We start from the raw sequence: 21,058 nt of genomic DNA on the forward strand, positions 1-21,058 counted from the left end.
CCACATTGGGGATGATCATTGAGAGGAAAGAGACCCATCCACAGGTTGAATCACCTTCCAGAACCAGGACACAACATTTTCTACCTTGTTGATCGATACCGAAAACTTCTGCAATATATCCATTTTTGTTTCTTGTCTTTTTGACTGAATAACAGCACTCATGGAATCTTTTTTCAATGGAAAACCTGTTTTGTTTTGGCGTTTCAATGAGAGATTTCATAGTGTTTTTTAGCCAGGTTCAACGCATCCAGGGAGAAGAGAATTGAAAAGGACCTATGGGCCTCCAATTCTGTTATCTAAAAACGGATAACATTTGTTTTTTTGTCTAAAGATAGTACAAATTCTTTTATTTCTATTTGACAGTTGCGGGGTAGGTATTTGAAAAGAGCCTTATTGTCGTTATAGGAGGGGAAGGGAATACTTTAAGGCGAAAAGAGGAAAGGTGTAAGCATGATAGGCAAGTGAAAGGAACCTTTTAAAGAAGATGGTAGTTACATGGTGTCTGAATTAATGGTAACAATCAGAATGCTGCATGTTCCTTTAACGACAGCCGCTGTCATCTTGCTATCAATAAGGTATGCTTAAGTACCACCGGGTAGTGCAACAGTCCCCCAAGGTTTCGTTCACCGGAAAACCTCCCTGTCTCTCAAACATTATGCATCCACTGAGGATAAAGATTTAGACGATAGGTTGAAAGATTGATTTAAAGTATTATTGCCATGGGTATTTTTTATTAGGCTTTGTGGTAGAGTTTTGGATGGCAAAGTCTTTGTTAAGTGGTTGAGATTTTCAATTTTGGCTAATTTTACACCAATTTATGTAATTAAAAAATGGGACTCTTACAAATATGACAATTATAGTATCATACAGTAGGCCCATGGCACATCATTTTTACATTTGCAAAAGTAGCAAAATTGAAGCCCAACCCACATTTTAAAAATACAAAATGATGAAGATACCATTGAATCATTTCACGCTTTTTTTCTTTCCTTCACGTTTTAACTTTTCATCTTCCCTAAAATTTAGGGTAATTGCTGATACCAATATATACTATTGATACACTTGATTTGTTTCACTGATGTACTACTACTCGCACACTTTTTTTTACTCTCTAATACTTCGTTGTTATATATTATTAGCTTGAAACATTTGACATGTTGTTGATACACTTGCTCAACTATTGAGATACAATCAATCAATTAAATACGCTTGATGCACTAAGAATGATACACTTCATATATCGTTGATACACTTGTTATGGTTTGCTGATACACTTGATAGATTTAATACACTTAATCACTTGCTAAACTTCATTGATACATATTATTAGTTTGAAATACTTGATATGTTGTTGATATAGTTGCTAAACTGTTGATACACTCAATAAATTAAATACACTTGATGCACTAAGCCTGATACACTTGATGCACTATTCAATACATGACTCAACCTGAATTTTAGTATGTATCAAGTTCACAAAAGAATAAAATGATAATCACTCCATCAACCAATTTTTTTTTTTTTTTATAATCCACGTAGCAATGTTGCTCATCCCATTGACCACGATGAAAAATAATTACTGCAACCTTAACTATAACTACAATGAACTGCAATAATTTTGGGAAAATAAAAAACACGTAGTACATTATACCACTGATATAAAAAACTGATACAAATTAAAAAAAATAGAACCAAACTTAACTAAATAAAACCAAACTAATCTACAAAGCCTCTTTCGGTAAAAGATATGAGGAATAAATAAAAGAAAAAATAAAAAAATGAGGAAGAACAACTCATGGCCTTAACTTCAATAAATAATAAATATGAGCGATTGACAAAAAGAAGAAGGAAAAGATAATGATCAAACTCCCTTACCAATTTTGAAAACCAAAATACATACATAAGTATAAGAAAGAAAATTAGGGCTTTAAAAAAGGAAAAGAAATACATACATAATTCTTGTTTTCCCTGGAGAACAAATTTAGGAGAATAGGAGAAGAAGACAATAAAAAAAGAAGCAGACAAAGAGGAAGAAATCTAAAAGAATAAAATAGAAGAGAGAAGAGAAGGACAGTTAAGAAGAATGATGAATAAGAACGCTAGAGTAGAGGGAGAAGAAGATGAGGAGAAGAGAAGTAGTCAAAGAGGAGAAACCGTGAAGAAGAACGGTGGAGAAGAGAAGAAAATGAAGAACAAAGGCGAACGATTAAAGAAAGAAATGGAAGAGGAGGAGAAAATAGTGCAGATTCATAGAAGGGCAATTTCGGAATAATGAAAAATTAAAATAAAAAACATAAACCAAAATAAAAAAGTTGCTATATTTGCAAATTGAAAACGTTAGTGTTGATATTGCTAAATTTGATTTTTATTGTACAACCCAGTACAATTTTCCTTAAAAAATATATTAAAAAAATCAATGTGATTTGCAATATTGAAAAAAATGGTGATACGAATGCTAATATATTAACCATTCTTGATACCCGAAGCAATTTCGCTATTTATTTGGTCTTGTCAACCTAAATACTATTCAACTGATTATCTATTATATATAAACTTGATCAAGAGCTCAAAAATTGAATCTTTTTACCATAAAGAAAGAAAATGGAAAAACAATTTTCATGACCATGATTACTACTTTTAGATTTATGTACTTTTTAGTTCTAGGTGAAGCAATTCGAATATTTCAACTTTGATTAGAATGTGTACTTTAATTAGTTTAACGCTATGCTCTTCTCTTCCGTCGAGTCTGAACGTTTTTTATTAGTTACATTATTGATGTTGAGAGATAGAAGAACACAACACTAGAAGAAATCTGGTCTTTAATGTCGGGTGGAAAAAATGAAAAATAAGCTTTAATGTCGGTTTTCAAAAGGCGGATGTTTAATGTCGGTTTTAAACCGACATTAAAGCTTTATCTTTAATGTCGGTTTAAAACCGACATTAAACATCATGTTTTTTAGAACCGACATTAAAGGTCTTTTTTATTTTATTTTTTATTTTTTTAATTTTGTAAAAAGTTGAATTTTTCTCTCTCTTACTTTACTCTTTTCTCCTTTCTTCTCTACCAAACCCTACGAAAGAAGGTTTTCTCTCAACATTTCTTCCCTTTCTTCCTTTCTCAATCTCATCACTTTCTCCCCTCTCTTCTTGGTTCAACATTTCTTGGTTCAACACCTGGCTCTGAGCTTTCTGTTGAGGAGCGAAATCTTCTCTCTGTCGCTTACAAGAACGTGATTGGCTCACTTCGAGCTGATTGGCGGATTGTTTCTTCCATCGAGCAAAAGGAGGAGAGTCGTAAGAATGAAGAGCATGTTGTTCTTGTTAAGGATTATAGATCAAAGGTTGAGTCTGAGCTTTCCGATGTCTGTGCGAGTATTTTGCAGCTTTTGGACTCGAATCTTATTCCATCTGCCTCTACTAGTGAGTCTAAGGTCTTCTACTTGAAGATGAAAGGGGATTACCATAGGTATTTGGCGGAGTTTAAGGTTGGAGATGAGAGTGGGTGTTTTCTATTATAAAACTTTATGCTAGATTTGCAAGTATGTTATCAGTCATTACAATTGCAATCTCTCTTTGTATCTCGGTTTTCTTAATATATGCAATGTTTTCAGGACATCACAAAAGCAAGAAAGATACCGAAGCGTGCTTTACCTATTATTTGCTTCAGAGAAATCAGCCCCCCATTGTCGGATGCTTCAAACACTTCCATTATAGATTCAGGTTATTTGACTTAGCTATAACTTAAAGCAAGCTTCATTTTGTTGTTCTAGTCTGCTGTCTTAGCCTTGTGTTTGACTTTGAGCATTTTATCTCTAAGATGTATATTTAGTAACATGTTCTAAGGTTGTTTTTCTTTCCTTGAAATAAAAGAAAGTAACGTAAATTTAGTAACAAAAATTGAGTGTTGTCATGGGGTTTCTGCTCTATAATACCATCATAGTGCAGAGAAGGAAAAGAATGAGAAAGAATCAAATATAATATAGTGACCTTTATGTGTTGTTTGTAGGGGGGAAGAGTTATGGCTGTTCTGAAAATGCGGGTGCTGCAGGAACGTATTACGATGCTGTGCCTCGAAGCCTTATTGTTAGCAATGACAACTTATCTACTCAGACGGATACACTTCTTCTAACATTTCCCAAGCAGCCTCTTTGGACAAATGTGTACATTCAAAACCATGCTAAGGCTTTGGTTCCTTTGTTTTGGAGCCGTGTACAGGTTATATATCTCTGAGTATATGCTTCCACGGTTATGCAGATTATTATTTCTCTGGTTTCTGTTCTCATATGGATCATGCAGCTTGAGTGTTTTTTGACCTGGACTTCTTGAGTTGCCTTTTTTTTTTTTTGGTTATAATCAATGCTATCTTTCTATTAATGGGAAGTGTTGTATTTTTTCCCTTTCTTAGAGAAGAAAGAGTAATTTCATCAGAAAAAGGATTTAAATAACCAGAATTCCAAGAAAAGGGCAGATACTTGCTTGTTTGGTGGTTCGTTGAAAAGTAATCAATCATCACATTCAAATAATAACAAATTTTGTTACTTCTTTGGGAGTGTTTTTTTAAAGAAGCGATTATATGATTTGTTTATAAGTGATTTATTAAAAGTGATTCTCATCAAATCATCTTCATATTTGGATTTATGATTTTAAACATGATTTTCATTCAATCAAAGTTGATGTTGAGTGATTAAAGATATTTTTGGGATTGATTTTGAACTTGATAGAAAGTGATTTTAAACCTTTCAAAATCACTCCAAGACATGCCCCATCCTAACCTATTAACCTAAGCTCAGCTTTAGGATTAAGTTTCAATTTTAGACATCCCATTTGAGAGAATTCGATTTTGTTTTATTTTTTTTGAGTGGAAATGAATGTTTGCTGATGTGTAATTTCATCTTAGCATGCAAATTTTTTCTACCTTGCTATTTTGAGACTTGCTTGCAAGTATTACCAAATATATGAGGAAGGTATTGCAAGTACCAATTGTTGTTTCTTATTCTACAAAGTAGGTTCTAAGAAGACCATTTAAAAAGGTTATGTGTGATCGAGGTACTCTACAATTTTTAAAAATATAACATCAAACAATTGACTAAGATACTTCGCAGTCTTCCAAATTCGTACTCTCTTTGATTCAACATATTGTTTCTCCAATGGTAGAACAATTTCTTTTTATTATGTACTTCTATGGTGAAATGCTGCTGATTCTTCACGTAGGTTCAAGGACAAATTCATTTATCAGTTGGTGCAGTCCTGTCCTTTGGGCTTGCTCATTACGCATCATCGGAATTTGAGTTAATTGCAGAAGAGCTTCTTATGAGCAATTCTGTTATTAAGGCAAGTAGCAGCTCCTTTTGTTTCCCATCTATCGAGAGCTATATTTTAGCCAAAAATTATTCTTTGGACTTTCTCAAGAGTGTGTTTCATATGTAATTAACATTTTCAACACAGTACTGATTCATGAAGTTTTTGTTTCCCTTTTAACTCGTGGTGGCATGACTAGCCATGGCACTATATCTTGGACACTTTTCTATAAATTTGCAGGAGACCACGGCTCTACTGTGAACTTTCTGATTGTCCAGCGGAACTACTTCACCCCCCTGAAGATTGTAACGTGAATTCCACATTGCCCTTCACTCTTCAGGTGTCTCATTAGCCAGATTGACCACTAAGTAGTTATCTTGTGTGGAGAATATTATTTTTGAGATTTATTCATTACACTGAACATGCTTTTCATTGTCTAATCTGATATTTGTTTGCTTGGCTTGTTTCTGCAGATTTGTCGAGTTGAAGATCTAACAGTTGAAGGCGCCATAACTGGATCTGTTATTCACTTTCACTGGGTCAGGGATATATTTGTTTACCTATCTGGTGCAATTAGTGCTTCTGGTCTTGGTATGCATTTTTCTTCCAATTATTTTGTTCTTACCTGGCAGGTTCAAGTAGTTTTAATGAAAAATTGTTAATATACCGCAGCTTCATCTTAACTGAAGGTTGAACATATTACATTACACTATTGTAGATAAATTAAAGTTTTCTGTTGTGCTTCGGCTATGTATCGTTTTTCTTCTTCTTTTTTTCCATTTAAATTGGTATCTTAGTTTTATCTTGCATCCTTTGTGGGTTTTCGTTATTGTATGTGATTGCCTCCATCTTTTCTTGATGAAAGTTTGGTTATTCATAAGAGGAAAATTTTCCATTATTGCAACTCACCATGTTTTGTACTTGGTTGTGCAGGCTGTACCGGTGAAGTGGGTAGAGGACGAATTTTTGCAAATGGTCTTGGTGCAGGTGGTGGACATGGTGGGAAAGGTGGTGATGGATACTATAATGGCACCTTCATTAATGGCGGTGTTGCGTATGGTGATCCCAATCTCCCTTGTGAACTTGGCAGTGGTAGTGGAAATGGTAGTCTTGCTGGCGAAACAGCAGGTGGTGGGATTATTGGTAAGTTGTGATTCTTCCTCTCTTTCTCTAGTTTTGTTTATTATTTATTATTTTAGTTAATTTTTAATGATGTTTATGTTTACTTGGAATGAAATTCCATTGGTGACGTAAGGGACATTTTTTCTTTGCGCTACTTATGCTTACGTTGGACTACAATAAGCTTTACTTTTCAGCTTATTGTGTTGATGTTGCTTATTTCTTTATAGATTGATATTGGTTTTCATAATAATGTTATGTAAAAAAATGTTGATTATTCATTTGGTGGGCAATATTAAGAACTTTTCATCCTTTTCTGCAATTTCAGTACTTCAAACAGCTTTGTTATTCATATAAATGGTTTATTTGGATATTGTTTGTAGATAATTGAAGTGATATCGGGTTGAAAGCTAAGCGATTGTGTAGAAATGGTCAAGCGACCGTTGAAAATCGAAGACTGAGAAGGCATTTAGGATTTTTAATTATTTAATTCTTGTATTAGAATATTTTTTGATGTACTATTGTAGAATGTATATATAAACATAATATTAATATTTTATTTTGTGTATTCAAATGTAAAAGACAAATGTTATAGTTTCTAACATAATATGAATTTCATTGATTTGTTGGCGTGTGAAAAACATATTTATCTTCATTGACCCAATGTCGGTCTATAGGACAATAATGTAACAATTAAATAAAAATAAATTTGTAAAAATGAATAAAAAAACTAGGCTTTAATGTCGGTTTTAAACCGACATATCAGAGTTCAACCGACATTAAAGAGCTTCAATAACACTATCAAAGATGTCGGTTGAAAACTGACAAACCGACATTAAAGAGGGCTTTAATGTCGTTTTTAAACCGACATTAAAGCCCAACCGACATTAAAGGGCTTCAATAACACCATCAAAGATGTCGGTTGAAAACTGACATTAAAGGCCTTTAATGTCGTTTTTAAACCGACATTAAAGAGTCCTTTAATGTCGTTTTTAAACCGACATTAAAGCCCAACCGACATTAAAGACCTTTAATAACGCTCACAAAGATGTCGGTTGCTAAGTGACATTAAAGGCCTTTAATGTCGGTTTTAAACCGACATTGAAGGCCAAAATTCTTGTAGAATAAATATATAAGCTTTGTGAGGTTTGCAACAACCGTTGAGAGAGATGGAAACATAATACTATGTACATAATTATCTAGAACTATTTAAGAAATATATGAGATGTATTCATTTTTGTGCATTCCCATCTAATCAAACAAATACACTAAAATATTGGTTCTTAAAAAAAAGGACAAATAGTTTGCAATGTGGCAAATTATGATTAAACAAATGGGATGGAATCTACAAAAATAGATGTAAACTAGATGCACATAAGTATATATTTTCTAAAAAAGAGGCCATAATAATTTTATCATTTGATTTACTTTGATGAGCAATTGTTTGATGATTAAATTACTGTTTAGAAAATTAATCATCATTATTATTTTCTTTGTTACTTTAATATTATATGCAAATAATATTCCTTCGAATGTTAATAAAATATCCAACATAAATATATAGTCTGACTCATTGAAACATTATGTAGATTTTTAAGCATAACTGCGGCCAGTTAAAACATACCTTTGACAGAAAAAAAAAAGTTGTGAAGTTTGAAACTGAAACCTAACATTCAATTTTGTACCCTAAGTCCTATGAATGATGTATGATAGCATTCTTTTGTAATTCTTTTGTTGATGCGTGTTGTACCATATCTTTGTTATGTGTTAAAAGTGATATGTTGAGCTAACACCTCTCATGTGTTGGTGTTATGACGAGTAATGGTGACTGATAAATTTATCATGAGACGATTGTGAGGCCCTGATCTAGAAGAAAAGGGACCTTTGTTGGAAGATTGATTTTGGAAAAGTGTTGAGAAGTACTGAGAGAAAAGATGTGAAAAGAGAGTGAGGCAACGCGAAGGGAAAGACGCAAGCTAAGATTCTATCGCGTGAAGATAGGCAATGCAATAAGGGTAACTGGTGAGTAAATGACACGACAACTCGCTGTGACAAAGGAAACGACGGTGACATTTTGGGAAGAGAAAAAGGACTGTCAAACAATTAACAGTTTGGCTTCCCAAAGAAATAGGGCGTGCATCTCAAGGGAAAGTTAAATCGCCACTGACGAGTAGGTTACGTTTCAAGTTTAGATTGGTAGCGTAATGTGGTACATTAATAAGACAACACGTGTAAAGCAGGGAAGTGACCCTTAGAGCTAAAAGACCTCTATAAATAGGGTCGAAAGCCAAAAGAAAAAGGAAGTTTTTTTTTTCCCGAATGAATGGTTCCTTTAATCGTCAAACAAAGGGAGAAAGCCAGAAGTCGAGATGGAAGAAGTTGAGGCTAAGTATCTTTTGTGAGTGATAAGATGATTTATATGTTATGTTGTGAATGTTACACTGTTTACACTAGTTGTTTCCTTTTACAAGCATTGTTTGAATGTAATAAATGTGATTTACAAGCGTTACCTACGATTGACTACCCTTTTGTGAATGATCTAGTACGTTTTATGAGCCTTATTTCTCTGAATAATAAAATCAGTTTAATAAACGTTTTCTAAAGATAAGCATGAGTTATGAATGTTCTTCAGTGAAAGGCAAATGTTTTCCATGAAAATAAGTATTTTTCGAAAAGTGATAAAGCGTGATTTATAAACGGTTGTGAATGGTTAATAAGTTTCTAATGTGATTTCTAGGCTATTGTTATGATCCTCATTCTGAAAAAGTGATGTTCTACAAACGTTGTTTGTTAAGTATTCTTTTCTTTGTGGTTGTGTTTGCTAATCTATGATAATTTTGTGTAAGGGTTGGCAGCTAGTTGTAGTCTCCTTATCGTATTCATGTGATTTTGTAAAGTGAATCTAGTGTATGACGTTGTAGCACTCGCTGTGTAAAATCTGAGAATGAATGAATGTGGCAAGACGTTGGTGGAAATCTCAGGTAACTCGCATGATATTGGTGAGAGTGAATCCCAGGTCTAGGTGAAGGGATAATCTCAGGTCTTAGAATTGAGCTAGATCCGAAATAGTACTAACATATGGCGTCTTAGTGCTCGTTGTGTGATTGTTAAATTGTTGTGAATTATGCGATATGCGTTAACTGTTCGATGCGACATACTTTATATGTTGTGGCTTGATATTATTATTATCATTTGTGAATTCTATGTGATTTCCCATAAAGGTTTTCTTAAAACCCATCGCTTACTAAGTCCATTCGATTTACGATTTAAGTGTTTCTCCTTTCAAGGGTCATACGTTGAGGCCATGCGAAGGTTGGTTCAAAGGCATTATAGCCTAGTTAACGAAGGAAGACAGAGTTACTCTTTAGTCGTGCATGGGGTGCTAGCCATGGCATCTGATATTACACTTAAGGAGTCGGTTGGTAAGCGGATCACTTCTTAGCATGGATGGCTCGACTCACTAGGAAGGCGAGTGCAATATCAAGGTTGGTGAGGCCTAACCCGATGATCCAGAGACCTAAGGAGTCTAGTATGGGGGAAGCTAGCCTGAAACGTGGTACGCTAAAAGAGGTGGTTGGGTAACCTAGGCGAACGAGGAAAAGGAAGACTCCAGCGACTGTCCTTGGGTTGGATTGTAGATGGAAAAAGAGCACAAGCGAAAACTAGTGTCCCCCAATCACCACTAGAGAGAGCAACACTAGGTGGTAGATGAAGAAAGGAAAGACTGCAACTTGATGTAAGAGGAAGGGCGTGAGAATATCAGAATTTGTTTATTTTACATAAAGAAATGTTGTGAATTGTAAATTTGTACTTCTATAATCATTAAACAAATAAAGAGAAGGAGTGTAAGTTATTCAGCTTTTTCGCTTACTAGGTGTCTGATGTATTATCTCACGTGAGGTATGCGTTAGATGTCTAGGCAATATTCCCTCTATTTGGTTACATGGTGCGATATTTGGGGCAAGGCATGACAAGTTGTGTAAACCCGAGGTTTAACGTAAGGTGCTGGTGAATGTGAATCCCAAGTCTAGGCAGGTAAATACCGGTGAAAGTGAAACCCGAGGTCTGAGTGAGTATGAGTTGTATTCTTGAAATGCTAGATGATGGTGAGTGTACATCACAAATCTAAGCAAGAAATGTTATGTGAAGGCACTGGTGACAGCGAATCCCAAGTCTAAGATGAAATGAGATTGTTACAAGACATTGGTAGAAATCTTGATTCAATCGTGTGATGCTGGTGAAAGTAAATTCAAGATCTATCATATGATGCTAGTGAAAGTGAATCCTACGTTTATGTGATGATATGTTGGAAGTAAATTCCAGGTCCAGGTGATTAGATGTGAATTTGAGAATGCAGGTCCTAGTGATGAGTGGCGATTTCTTTAATAACTTGAATCGTGTGGAATCGTTGTAATTGTCGTGGTTGTGTTTGAAGCGATAAATAACTCTTGTTTATGAAGCTTAATATTGTGGTTGTTGTTGTTGTTGATGTTGTTATGGTTATTGTTGTTATTAAATCTGTTGTATTCCTAAAAAGATTTTCCTAAATCCATCACTCTCTAAGTCTTCAACTTACATTTTAAGTTTTTCTTCCCCAGGTTGATAGGCGTTGAAGCTAAGTAAGGAATGAAGGTTAGGTGTTGAAGCCAAGCTAAGCCGATCGGGATGGATTTTAAGTGTCGTAGCCTCTGACTTCTCTCCTCAACTAGGCTACGACACTTAAAATCCATCCCGATCGGCTTCAATGCCTGACAACCTAGGGAGGAAAAACTTTAAAACATAAGTCAACGGACTTAGTGAGTTATGAATTAAGAAGTGCTTTTCTAAGGAAAATAGTAATATTCAGATAATAAATATCAACAAGATTAGATTGCGGACAAATAATTTTCATCGCATAAAAAAGAAAACCACCATTTCCATAGGCATAGAGGAATTTCACATGTTCGAAATTGCAACAACCATCATCCTAATGACAACTGATTTCCACATATTCAAGCTATCACGCCTTCGTATCAACCACAATAATCGTTACCATAAGCACAATTAATTTCCATGCATTCAAGCCATTACGTGTTCATATCAACCACAATAACTGTCACTGTAAGCATAATTAATTTCTACGCATTCAAGCTATCATGCATTCCAACTCATTGTCTGGGCATGGGATTCTCCCCTCGCCTAGACCTGGAATTCACATTCAACCAGAACCATGCGAGTTATCTGGGATTTCCACCAGTGTCTCGTCACATTAAACCTTTTTCATTCAACCAGCATCTCATTATGACTTACCTAGACTTGGGATTCTTCCTTCACTTAAACCTTGAATTCACACTCAACCACCATCGCGCCAGTTAGCTGGGATTCCCACCAACGTCTAATGGTAGATCGCATCTTCCGTTTATAAAGAGTACATTAAAAGGTGAGCATGACTACTTACTTTCTTACATAGTAATTCAGTAGTCACCCAAAACACACAATAAGAATCAATAGTAGGGTATTTTCATCAACAGAATACATTTCTCATATATCACGTTTACAATCACGTTACTAGCTAATTATGGAAGACATTTGTAAACATTTCTTCCATTGACGAAAGATTCTCAGATACTAACTATTTATGAAAGAAATTCGTAAACGTCTCTTCTCTTGACCATAATTCACAGATATTATACTTACGATAGCTACTCAAAGACAACAATGTTTACAGAGGTACTCACTTGGATTTAGAAGAATCGCCTACGGACATTTATTCATAACTCATATACAAACAAAGAAAAGATTTAAATATAAATTGGAAATTTTTAGAATTCACGTTGGAATCTTATTTGTCATTCACTAATAAACTTAGCCTCGAATCCTTACTTCTAGGCTTTTGGATGCCTCTTCTCGCCCCGTGATTCCCTTGACCAACCGTCTGTCATTTGGGATCTCCTTTCTTCACCTTCATCCAAATATCTAATTCCTTCCAGACAAAAACTCCTTTTTCCTTTTTGGCCTTTAGTCCTTTTTAAAGTGCCCTTCCACATCTAAGGGTCGCTTCAAAACTTTACATGTGTCTCCTTACCAACTCTCCACCCCATGCAGCCGACCCAAACTTGATACATGGGCTACCCCTTAAACGCGATTGGACTTCTTCCTCAAGACACACACCTTATCTCTTTGGGAAGCCAAACTCTTTAATCGCTTGACCCTTTTATCTTCTCGAGAAGTAACAGACATTTACTTCCTCTCAGTGAGTGGTCAAGTCATCTTAACGAGACACTTCCTCACCTTCTTCCTTAGTCATAAACATTTCTTCTCGTATTACTATTCTAATCACCTAACTCTTAGTGTCCAATGTATGCTTCTTCCCCGCCAGCTTACCCTTATCGCGTCGCTTGCCATCTTACGATGGTACTTAGGCATTTCTTTTTATGTCACATTCTTTACCTTTTGCATGTTCCTTCGCAGGATGTCCTATACTCCTATCGGAAATGACTTCCCAACTAGGATTCTTTCCATCCAAACATATTTTCTTCAGGTCAGAGCCCCACGCATACTCCTTTTGCGGAATATATTCTAAGGTCAAGAATCTCTTCGCTTAGTATCCTTTGTCACAGGGTTTTTATCACGTTAATTGTACGCGATCAAGGCCTCACACCATCTCTACCTTTGCATAAAAATTATTAACATTTGAAAACGTCAAGAAAAAATAGATATTACTTGATATTTTCAAAACGTCAAAGGAAAGTACGTATCACTTGACAGTTTTTAAACGTCAGGAAAGACGAAAATTGGCCTACCTCCGTCTTTTCATAAAATTTATTTGTGTTTTATCTTTGAAATCACCCATTTTTTTACTTTTTTTTTAAACAAAAACATCAAATAGAAAGTCCTTTTTCCTAGTAGTGGGTATTTATGTTAATTAGGTAAGGGGTAGGAGAATTGTTTTGCTACTTCTTTATTTGTTAGATTAGGATTTTTGGTTGTTTTTTTATTTTGTGTTTGCTACTTGAGTGTGTCGAGGGTGTTTAGTGAATTGTGACACTCTAAGTAAGTTGGGTTAGAAGTTTATTTAAGAATATTGCTTTGTCAATTTGTTTCAAGCTTTGGACATGTTATATTTGTTATAGACTTAATTTTCATAACTAAGATAATAAAAGGCAAGAGTAACAAAACGGACCTTGGATCTTTAAATTCTGAATCTTTTCCCGAGTTGCCAAATTGAAAAACAAGTACAAGATTAATCAAAGAATGTAGTCATTGCTAATGCTAATGACTACATAAATGACAAGAGTAACAATAAGGAGAGAAGAAAATAACACAGTTACGTTGGTAACCCAATTCGGTGCAACATCGCCTACATCTAAGGGCTTTTGACTCAAGTGAGAAAATCATATATTCAGTTCAAGATAGTTCGTAAGTATATAGTTTATTAGAAATAACATCATCTTGATATTTTGTTTAAAGAAAACTCAGTCAATATAGAACTATTATGGAAACTTCCCCTAGATTAAGTATTCCTTGGTTGTACTCTGTATCACACAAAACAGGCTCCCCTAAGTGTGATCCTCTTGAATATATTAGTCAGTTAGGCTCCTCCAACCTCTATAATTTTCACACTGTTATACAGTCTACAGTCTACAGTCTGTGATACAACAACACATCAAATGCACATAGATACTTCTTGCCAAGCACTCACCAGCTATTCATCTAGAGACCACATTCAACGGAACACAATCTCCAATACATACAAGTCCAAACATAGCTGGACTAGTAGGACATATATATGAAAGCACCTGCATGTTGTAAACGCGAACAAAATCTAGCAAAACAGACAATTACCACAAGCACAAAATGGACAAGATCTCCACAAAACTCTCAACAAAATAATGAACTCCAACAATAAAATCGTATCTTTTAATGATATTATTCGACATACAATAGAAATAAAGAAAATTGAAATTCAAACATCGTAACACAAATCATTCAAAATTTCCAATTTATTTTACTTGCCCTTACAAAATCAATATTTACTTAGTTAACATAAAACTATGTTAAATAGATGGTGAATTTTGTAAGTTACACAAATATAGGTTCAAGTTCCAAAATTTTGGAACATTTTTCTTTTGAAAATGTCTTTTCAAGTACAATTTAAGGTAAGGTGAGGAATTTGGACCAGAGACATCTTGTTCTCAAGAAGATAGAAATGCTAATTAAGCTAAACTCGTATTGACAAATAGTGAAATATCTTGAATATTTTAAGTATCATTTAGTAGTTTTGTTATTTATTGTTTATATTATATCTTTTTCATTTTCATAATTCAGTTGTACGTGGTTGTACTCTCAATTTCACGACATTTTGAATTATATATAAAAATTAAAACTACGCTTATGGTTTTAAAGTGCATGTCTAAAGCTACATTTGATTTTACATCTAGCGTTTTTATGTAAAAGTAAGAAAAATGTGTTTGTGGTCTTGTTTTTATGAAATGAAATAAATTAGAAAGATTGGGAGTGAAATTGAGTCAAAAGGAAAAAATAGAAACAATATACAATTAAAAGTGCGGAAATTATCAAAAGTTGCAAATTTGACAAAATATTTACAAACAAGCAAATTTTTAGATTCTATATCAATAATAAGCAGTGATAGACACTTATATATTTATATATATTTATATCAACCATATTGATAGACAGTAATAGAAATCTATCGGTGTCTATCATTGACAGAATTCAAAGTTTTATTATATATCGTAAATATTTTAATTTATTTTATTATATTTAGAAATGTCCCTTAAAAAGAACTATACATTAAAAAGGTATAAGTTGTTTTCAAATATTTTCATCGATAGAATGTTTAATAGATAAAAATATGAAATTTTACTATATATATTTCTAGATATTTTGAGTTTTATGATTTAAAATAATTTTTCGATTAGAAAACCATATGTAATGAAAAAAGAAAACACTTTCCTTTTTTAATAAGGGAAGAATGGTAGGGAAATATAACCATGGATTCCCTGACCCATCGGTCCTTAGCTTCCATGGGAATTCTCCATAAAAGTGGAGATGGATCCTTGTGAGGACTTGATTGCATGATGGGGAATCCTCGCACTATCCTCTCCCTTAAATGCACGAAGTTGGTCAGAAATGGGGAATTCCACTGTCTCCATCCTCCTTTTGGAAACTCCTACTCGTCCTTTTAATACAGTACATATACTAAGTTGATGTCCTAAGTATTATGAATTTTTTTTTAAAAAAAAAAAACAAATATTATGAAAACGTTTGTTAAATTTTATAAAAAGTCATTTGGTAGTTAATTCTGAGTTTAATCGATGGATATAACTAAGAATAACGGATTCTTTTGTAATAATAATAAAAAAAAAAAACTGATAAAACAAGTATTTGAGAAATTGCATCATATGACAAGAAAATTTAGAAAAAACCAGTTCATAGTACCTCTTTTTTGCGTATTGCAAATATGACAAATGCGACAAATAATTAGATATATTGGAAGATTATCCACTTTTACATTTACTACTTTTACAATTTAGAAAATGTAGTAACATGGATCTTATTATCCTAAATTTTTTTGCTACTTTTGCAAATGTTCTATTAGTTTATGGTTTATGTTCTATTAGTTTATGGTTTATGTGCATAGTACTATTACATTTAAAACAATGGTTAAAATTATAGTACGCTGTTTAATAATGGTATTTGATGGTTCAGCCAAATTTGATTTTGCAGGTTCACCTCTTGCAAGACAAGTAATGAAAAAGGGTGGCGAAACTTAATATGTTATTTGCAACCCATCCGCGACGAGGGAGATGTTCAAAACTTAAGACTGATGTACGACTAAACTAACCATTAAGAGCGAGGGAAAAACAAGAGGTTGAGAAGCTACAATGGTTGATAGTTCTTAAATCATTAATTGACCAGAAAGTTTAAGTCAGTAGTGGGTGAAGTAAATTTAATGACATATATGCTTGAAATATGTGAAAAACTAAAAAAAAAAAAAAAAATATATATCAATTTTATTCAGGGGAGACAATAATGCAGAGGTTTGATCATAGGACTTTCTGAACCAACCTGTCATTATACCATCTTAATTAACTAATCGATAAACCCCATTTATCTCAAGATCTAATAAACTCCAACTCTTTTTGCTAAATGGATACCCCACAGAAATACATCTATCACTTCTACTAGCAAATTTGTCACCTTTAGCTTGTTGATTATGTTTGAAAGCTAAACATATCCAATAGTTTGTAAGTCACTAAATGAGAGAGCACAATGCCAAAAAGAATCTCATATGGAGTTTTGTTGAAGACAACATTGGATGGTGTCCAATTTAGTATAAGAGTAGTAGCTAAAACACATTCGTCCAAGAAATAAATTGGTAATTCTCCCTAAAATTTTAAAGCATGAGCAACGTTCAAAAGGTATGTTTATGTTTGCATTCCACCCTTTCATTATGTAGCCGCGGTGTACCCACACAAGAGATTCAGAAAATAATTTTTCATACCGTTAAACTTAATTTCATTCTCACTCCGAACAATTTCCACCTCTTGAGAAAGTTGTTGATCAATCATACGAATAAAGGACATAAACATATGAGATACTTGTTTTTTATCTATCAACAAATAAACCCGTACAACTAAAGAATAATAATCTACCAAAGTAAAAAATAACGAGCCCCACAAAAAGATGGTTCATCAAAAAACCACGATAAAGTAATTCAAATATCCGAATTGATTTACTTTGACTTAAACAAAAATTATTGTGAAAATATTTAGGTCGATTACATACTTCGCAACCTATGTTCAAATGACCTCTAGAATTACAAAGAAAAGGGAGAAACTTCACTACATTCTTGGAAGGATGTCCTAATTGATTATGTCATAGCTCCAAGACAACAAACTTGAACTTGAAATTACTTGTACTTTCATAGACAGTAAACTTGAAAATGCTTGTATGGTGACACCTTTCCGGAGGTAGTAAAGCCCTAATCAATTAGGATATTCTTCTAAGAACAACTAATCTGAACTTAAAACTATTTGTAGTGTGACAACTAATTTCCTGAGATAGTACGTCCATCCCATCTCTTACCCCTCTCAATCACCTCCCCCCAACAATGGTCTTGTATAGTTGATAAGTTGGAATTATATCCTATAATACAATAAAGATTATTATTTAATTATTACACTAAAATCAAATTGTATTTTTATTGAGAAACATATATTGTGAGCATTACCAAGTATTATATAGTCTATTTATCTCACAACATCCTCTTTAGTTAATTTGATTTTGATCGGTGTCAGTTAAGTTTTGAAAAGTAATGTTCAATTGAACCCCATAATTTAGTTTCATTATTATAAAAGATAGAATCAAATAGATTAGTTTAACAATAATCGATTTAGTTTGGTGGGTTTTGTCCAACATCCTAAGTACTAAACACAATATTTGAAAACATGAATATCCTTATTAAACACTTAAAACACCAATGACTTTCAATCTACAATCGTTAAACAAGAAAAATGGTTTCTAGTCCTAATATAAGCCACTTGTAAACTCCATCCACCTTTGTTCTATTTTTATTTACCAGACCTTAATAGAGTCAACTAACATGCAGTGTTATGTTCTTATAGAAAAAAAAAAACTAAACTGCAGTTTGGTCAAACAAAAAAAAAAAAACCATCTCATTCACACGTAAAAATTTAATGTAAGTCTTCTCATCTAAACCATAAACCCGAAAATGAAACTATTCTTGTTTGATACTTGTTTTGGTAAACCACGAATTTTTACATTTTTTATGATTTAAAAAAATACTTACCTACCAATTATATATTTAAAATTTAACTCAATTTTTTTAAAATTAGAAAAAAAAAACAAAATTTTTAACTATCTTGTTTTTTTCTAAAAAAGAAAAATTAAGTTAAAATTCAAAGGTTAGTTCAAAAAAAATAAAACTAGTTATAGTTAAATTAAGGAAAAAATCAATTTGGAAAACAGAAAACATAGGAGAAAAATGAGAAATGTAAACAATAAAATAATAAAAAATAATTGTAGAAACATTCTTTGAATTATAATAATAATGTGAGTAGAGATGGGAAGATCGAGTTAGTTTAGAGAAAGTAATTAATTTTATATCTCATCTATTCAACCAATGTTTTCATTAGATATTTGAGAAACAATGGAAATAAAAGAACTGGAAATGGAGAGTGAAGTGACGCGCGCGCGTGAAAGGATTTGATCGTATGGACTTGGAGTGGCAACCTTCTTAAATTCCTCAAAATCCAAACCATTTTCATTCCCTCTCTCACTTTCTCTCTCTAAAATTCTCTCTCTCTCTCTCTCTCTCTCTAACTATGCCCAGGCCTCGACACCAACGTCAGCTCTCTCAAGTTCTCCCACCGGACTTCATCTCCGGCGAGGATCCGTCTCAGATCTTGGACTTCTCCATCGGAGTCCCCGGTGCTGTTTCCGGCCAACCCCATCAGCCATCTGCAGCTACTGCAAATGCTGCTGCCACCGCCGCCACCGTCACCGTACTTCAGCGTTCAAAGAATCCCGCCGGCCAGGAGGGCTCCGGCGCCGGTCACTTCTCTCAGCTTCCGAAAACGGCGCCGTCTACCTGAACACCACCCAACTCTCCGTCTGTCTTGTAACCTTTTCTTTTTCTAATTTTTTTACTTTAAATTTCTCTCTCTAGATTTCATGTCTTTGGAATGTTAGTTTTTCTTTTTCTTTTAGGTCAATGAGAGATCCTTTCTCTCTTTTATCTCAAACCCAAAAATAAAATTTGATGAAATGGAAGAAGGGTTGTTCATGTGGTTCTTCATCTCGGAATTTCATCGCTAATTTAATCATAGTAAGCCCATAAAACGTTCACTACTCTTTGAAATTGACAATTATAAATATAATAATTAATTATTTTTTGCAAAAATTTAGATCTCCTTACTGAAATCTATTATAACCATATTAACTAGCTTATGCACAATTGAATTTTCTTTTTTTAAAAAAGATTTAATATTTTACTATTATAGTGGTTGAAATAAAAAGTTAAATAAAAATGAAGATAAAAAAAAAGTCCACTTTTCCAATATCAATATCTATCCTATCTAAATAATAATATTTTAATACTATTTTTTTTTAGTACAACAATAAATAGAAAGGCCTCAAAGATTCTAACGTATTAGTCTGTTACTTTATTCTTTAACTATTTGAGAAAGTTGAATGTGAATTCTACTCAAAGTTTAGTAGTTTCTTTTCTTTTTGCAATTAATTTATTTATCAGGTTGAGATTCCAACCAATCTTATTTTTTAGTGCAAAAAAGGATTGAAGTTTTTGGATCAGATCTTGAAGTCTCTCTCTCCATCTATTATTTAGCAAATTGAGTGAGAACAATGAGACAAATGTGATTGACAAACTTTAATTTTTTTTTTCTCCAAAGCATTGTAACGTGAACCAATCAGTTAATTGCACGAATATTTACAATTTTAAAAAATAAAATAGCATAAATACCTTCATATTGAAATAATATGAAGAAAATATGAGTGGTTTAGTTGTCAATTAATTAAAAGAAGAAGTTTAAATTACAAAAGAGTATTAGTCATGATTTTGCAATTGGATCCATTTGCACACGTCAACGGTTCAATTTTATTATTTATAGATCCAATTTTTATAATTATTGAAATTTTGAAATTTGATACTTTTAGAAATTTAGAGGTCTAATTCTTATGATCAAATGTTTTGAGTATGTAATTTCAACCATTACTATATTTTAACTTTGGTTTTTGCAATTTACACTTAAAAAAACGAAAAATGTGTCTTTACCAGGAAAATTAACAAAAAAATTATTGGCAAACTTTTAATTGAAAACATGCCATCAAATAAATTAGACAATAAAAATGGCATATGCAAAAATTGCAAAAAAAAAATGATAATAAAACTCATGTCACTACATTTTTTAAATTGCAAAAGTAGCAAATTTAAAAGATAATAGTTATCTAATAGCCCTCTAATAGTTTTTCTTATAGTCATCTGATATATCTAATTACTTGTCATATTTAACATATTTGTAATATGAAAAAAAATTAGAAGTGATATGATACCTCCTTTTTCTAATTTTTTATGTTATTTGATGTCATTTTGAAAAACTAATTCAACCTACTCACTAAATATTAAGTATACAACATGGTTTTATTTTAATTTTTTTAATTATTATTATTTTTTTCAATATTGTATAACTTATAATTCATTATATATCATATACATTAATTTTTTAAAAAAGAATTGAGTTCATAGCATGAAGCGGTGTTTTTCTTATAGTTTTATCTTTTTCTTTTCTAAGATTTTTTTACTTTAAATTTTAAATTTTAAAATTCAAAATATGGATATACCAAAACCATAAAATGTTCGAACATTTTATAACTTATATTTTTTGGATCACAAAATTAAAAAATTGTAATGCTCCTAGCTTAGAAGAGAGACATGAATGAATTGAGATCGATCACATCTAAATGAAAGGAATTCTAAGAACATGAAAGCATGATTAAGAAATACTTAAAAAAAAATGAAAAAAACCACTACCTATACCAACAAGATACACATCATTTTCAATGGCTCAATCATAGGGACTATAGAATTGAGTATGTT

General features: G+C 32.8%; 1 protein-coding gene and 2 long non-coding RNA genes across 3 annotated transcripts; all 3 read left to right on the forward strand.

The window, feature by feature from the left end:
- Positions 1 to 3,146: 3,146 nt before the first annotated feature.
- Positions 3,147 to 3,518, forward strand: LOC127148200 (14-3-3-like protein B; the record flags this gene model as incomplete). Its single annotated transcript, XM_051081445.1, has 1 exon — positions 3,147 to 3,518. A coding segment is annotated over one exon (372 nt), but the record flags the coding sequence as incomplete, so codon positions are not given.
- Positions 3,519 to 3,608: 90 nt separating this feature from the next.
- Positions 3,609 to 5,283, forward strand: LOC127147429 (uncharacterized). Its single transcript, XR_007818481.1, has 3 exons — positions 3,609 to 3,720; positions 4,007 to 4,215; positions 5,212 to 5,283. It is a non-coding gene; the product is annotated as an uncharacterized LOC127147429 (long non-coding RNA).
- Positions 5,284 to 5,401: 118 nt separating this feature from the next.
- On the forward strand, positions 5,402 to 6,884 carry LOC127148148 (uncharacterized). Its single transcript, XR_007818902.1, has 3 exons — positions 5,402 to 5,638; positions 5,772 to 5,889; positions 6,801 to 6,884. It is a non-coding gene; the product is annotated as an uncharacterized LOC127148148 (long non-coding RNA).
- Positions 6,885 to 21,058: the final 14,174 nt, after the last annotated feature.

Source organism: Cucumis melo, chromosome 2 (genome assembly GCF_025177605.1).
Source record: "Cucumis melo cultivar AY chromosome 2, USDA_Cmelo_AY_1.0, whole genome shotgun sequence".
NCBI classification, from domain to species: Eukaryota; Viridiplantae; Streptophyta; class Magnoliopsida; order Cucurbitales; family Cucurbitaceae; genus Cucumis; species Cucumis melo.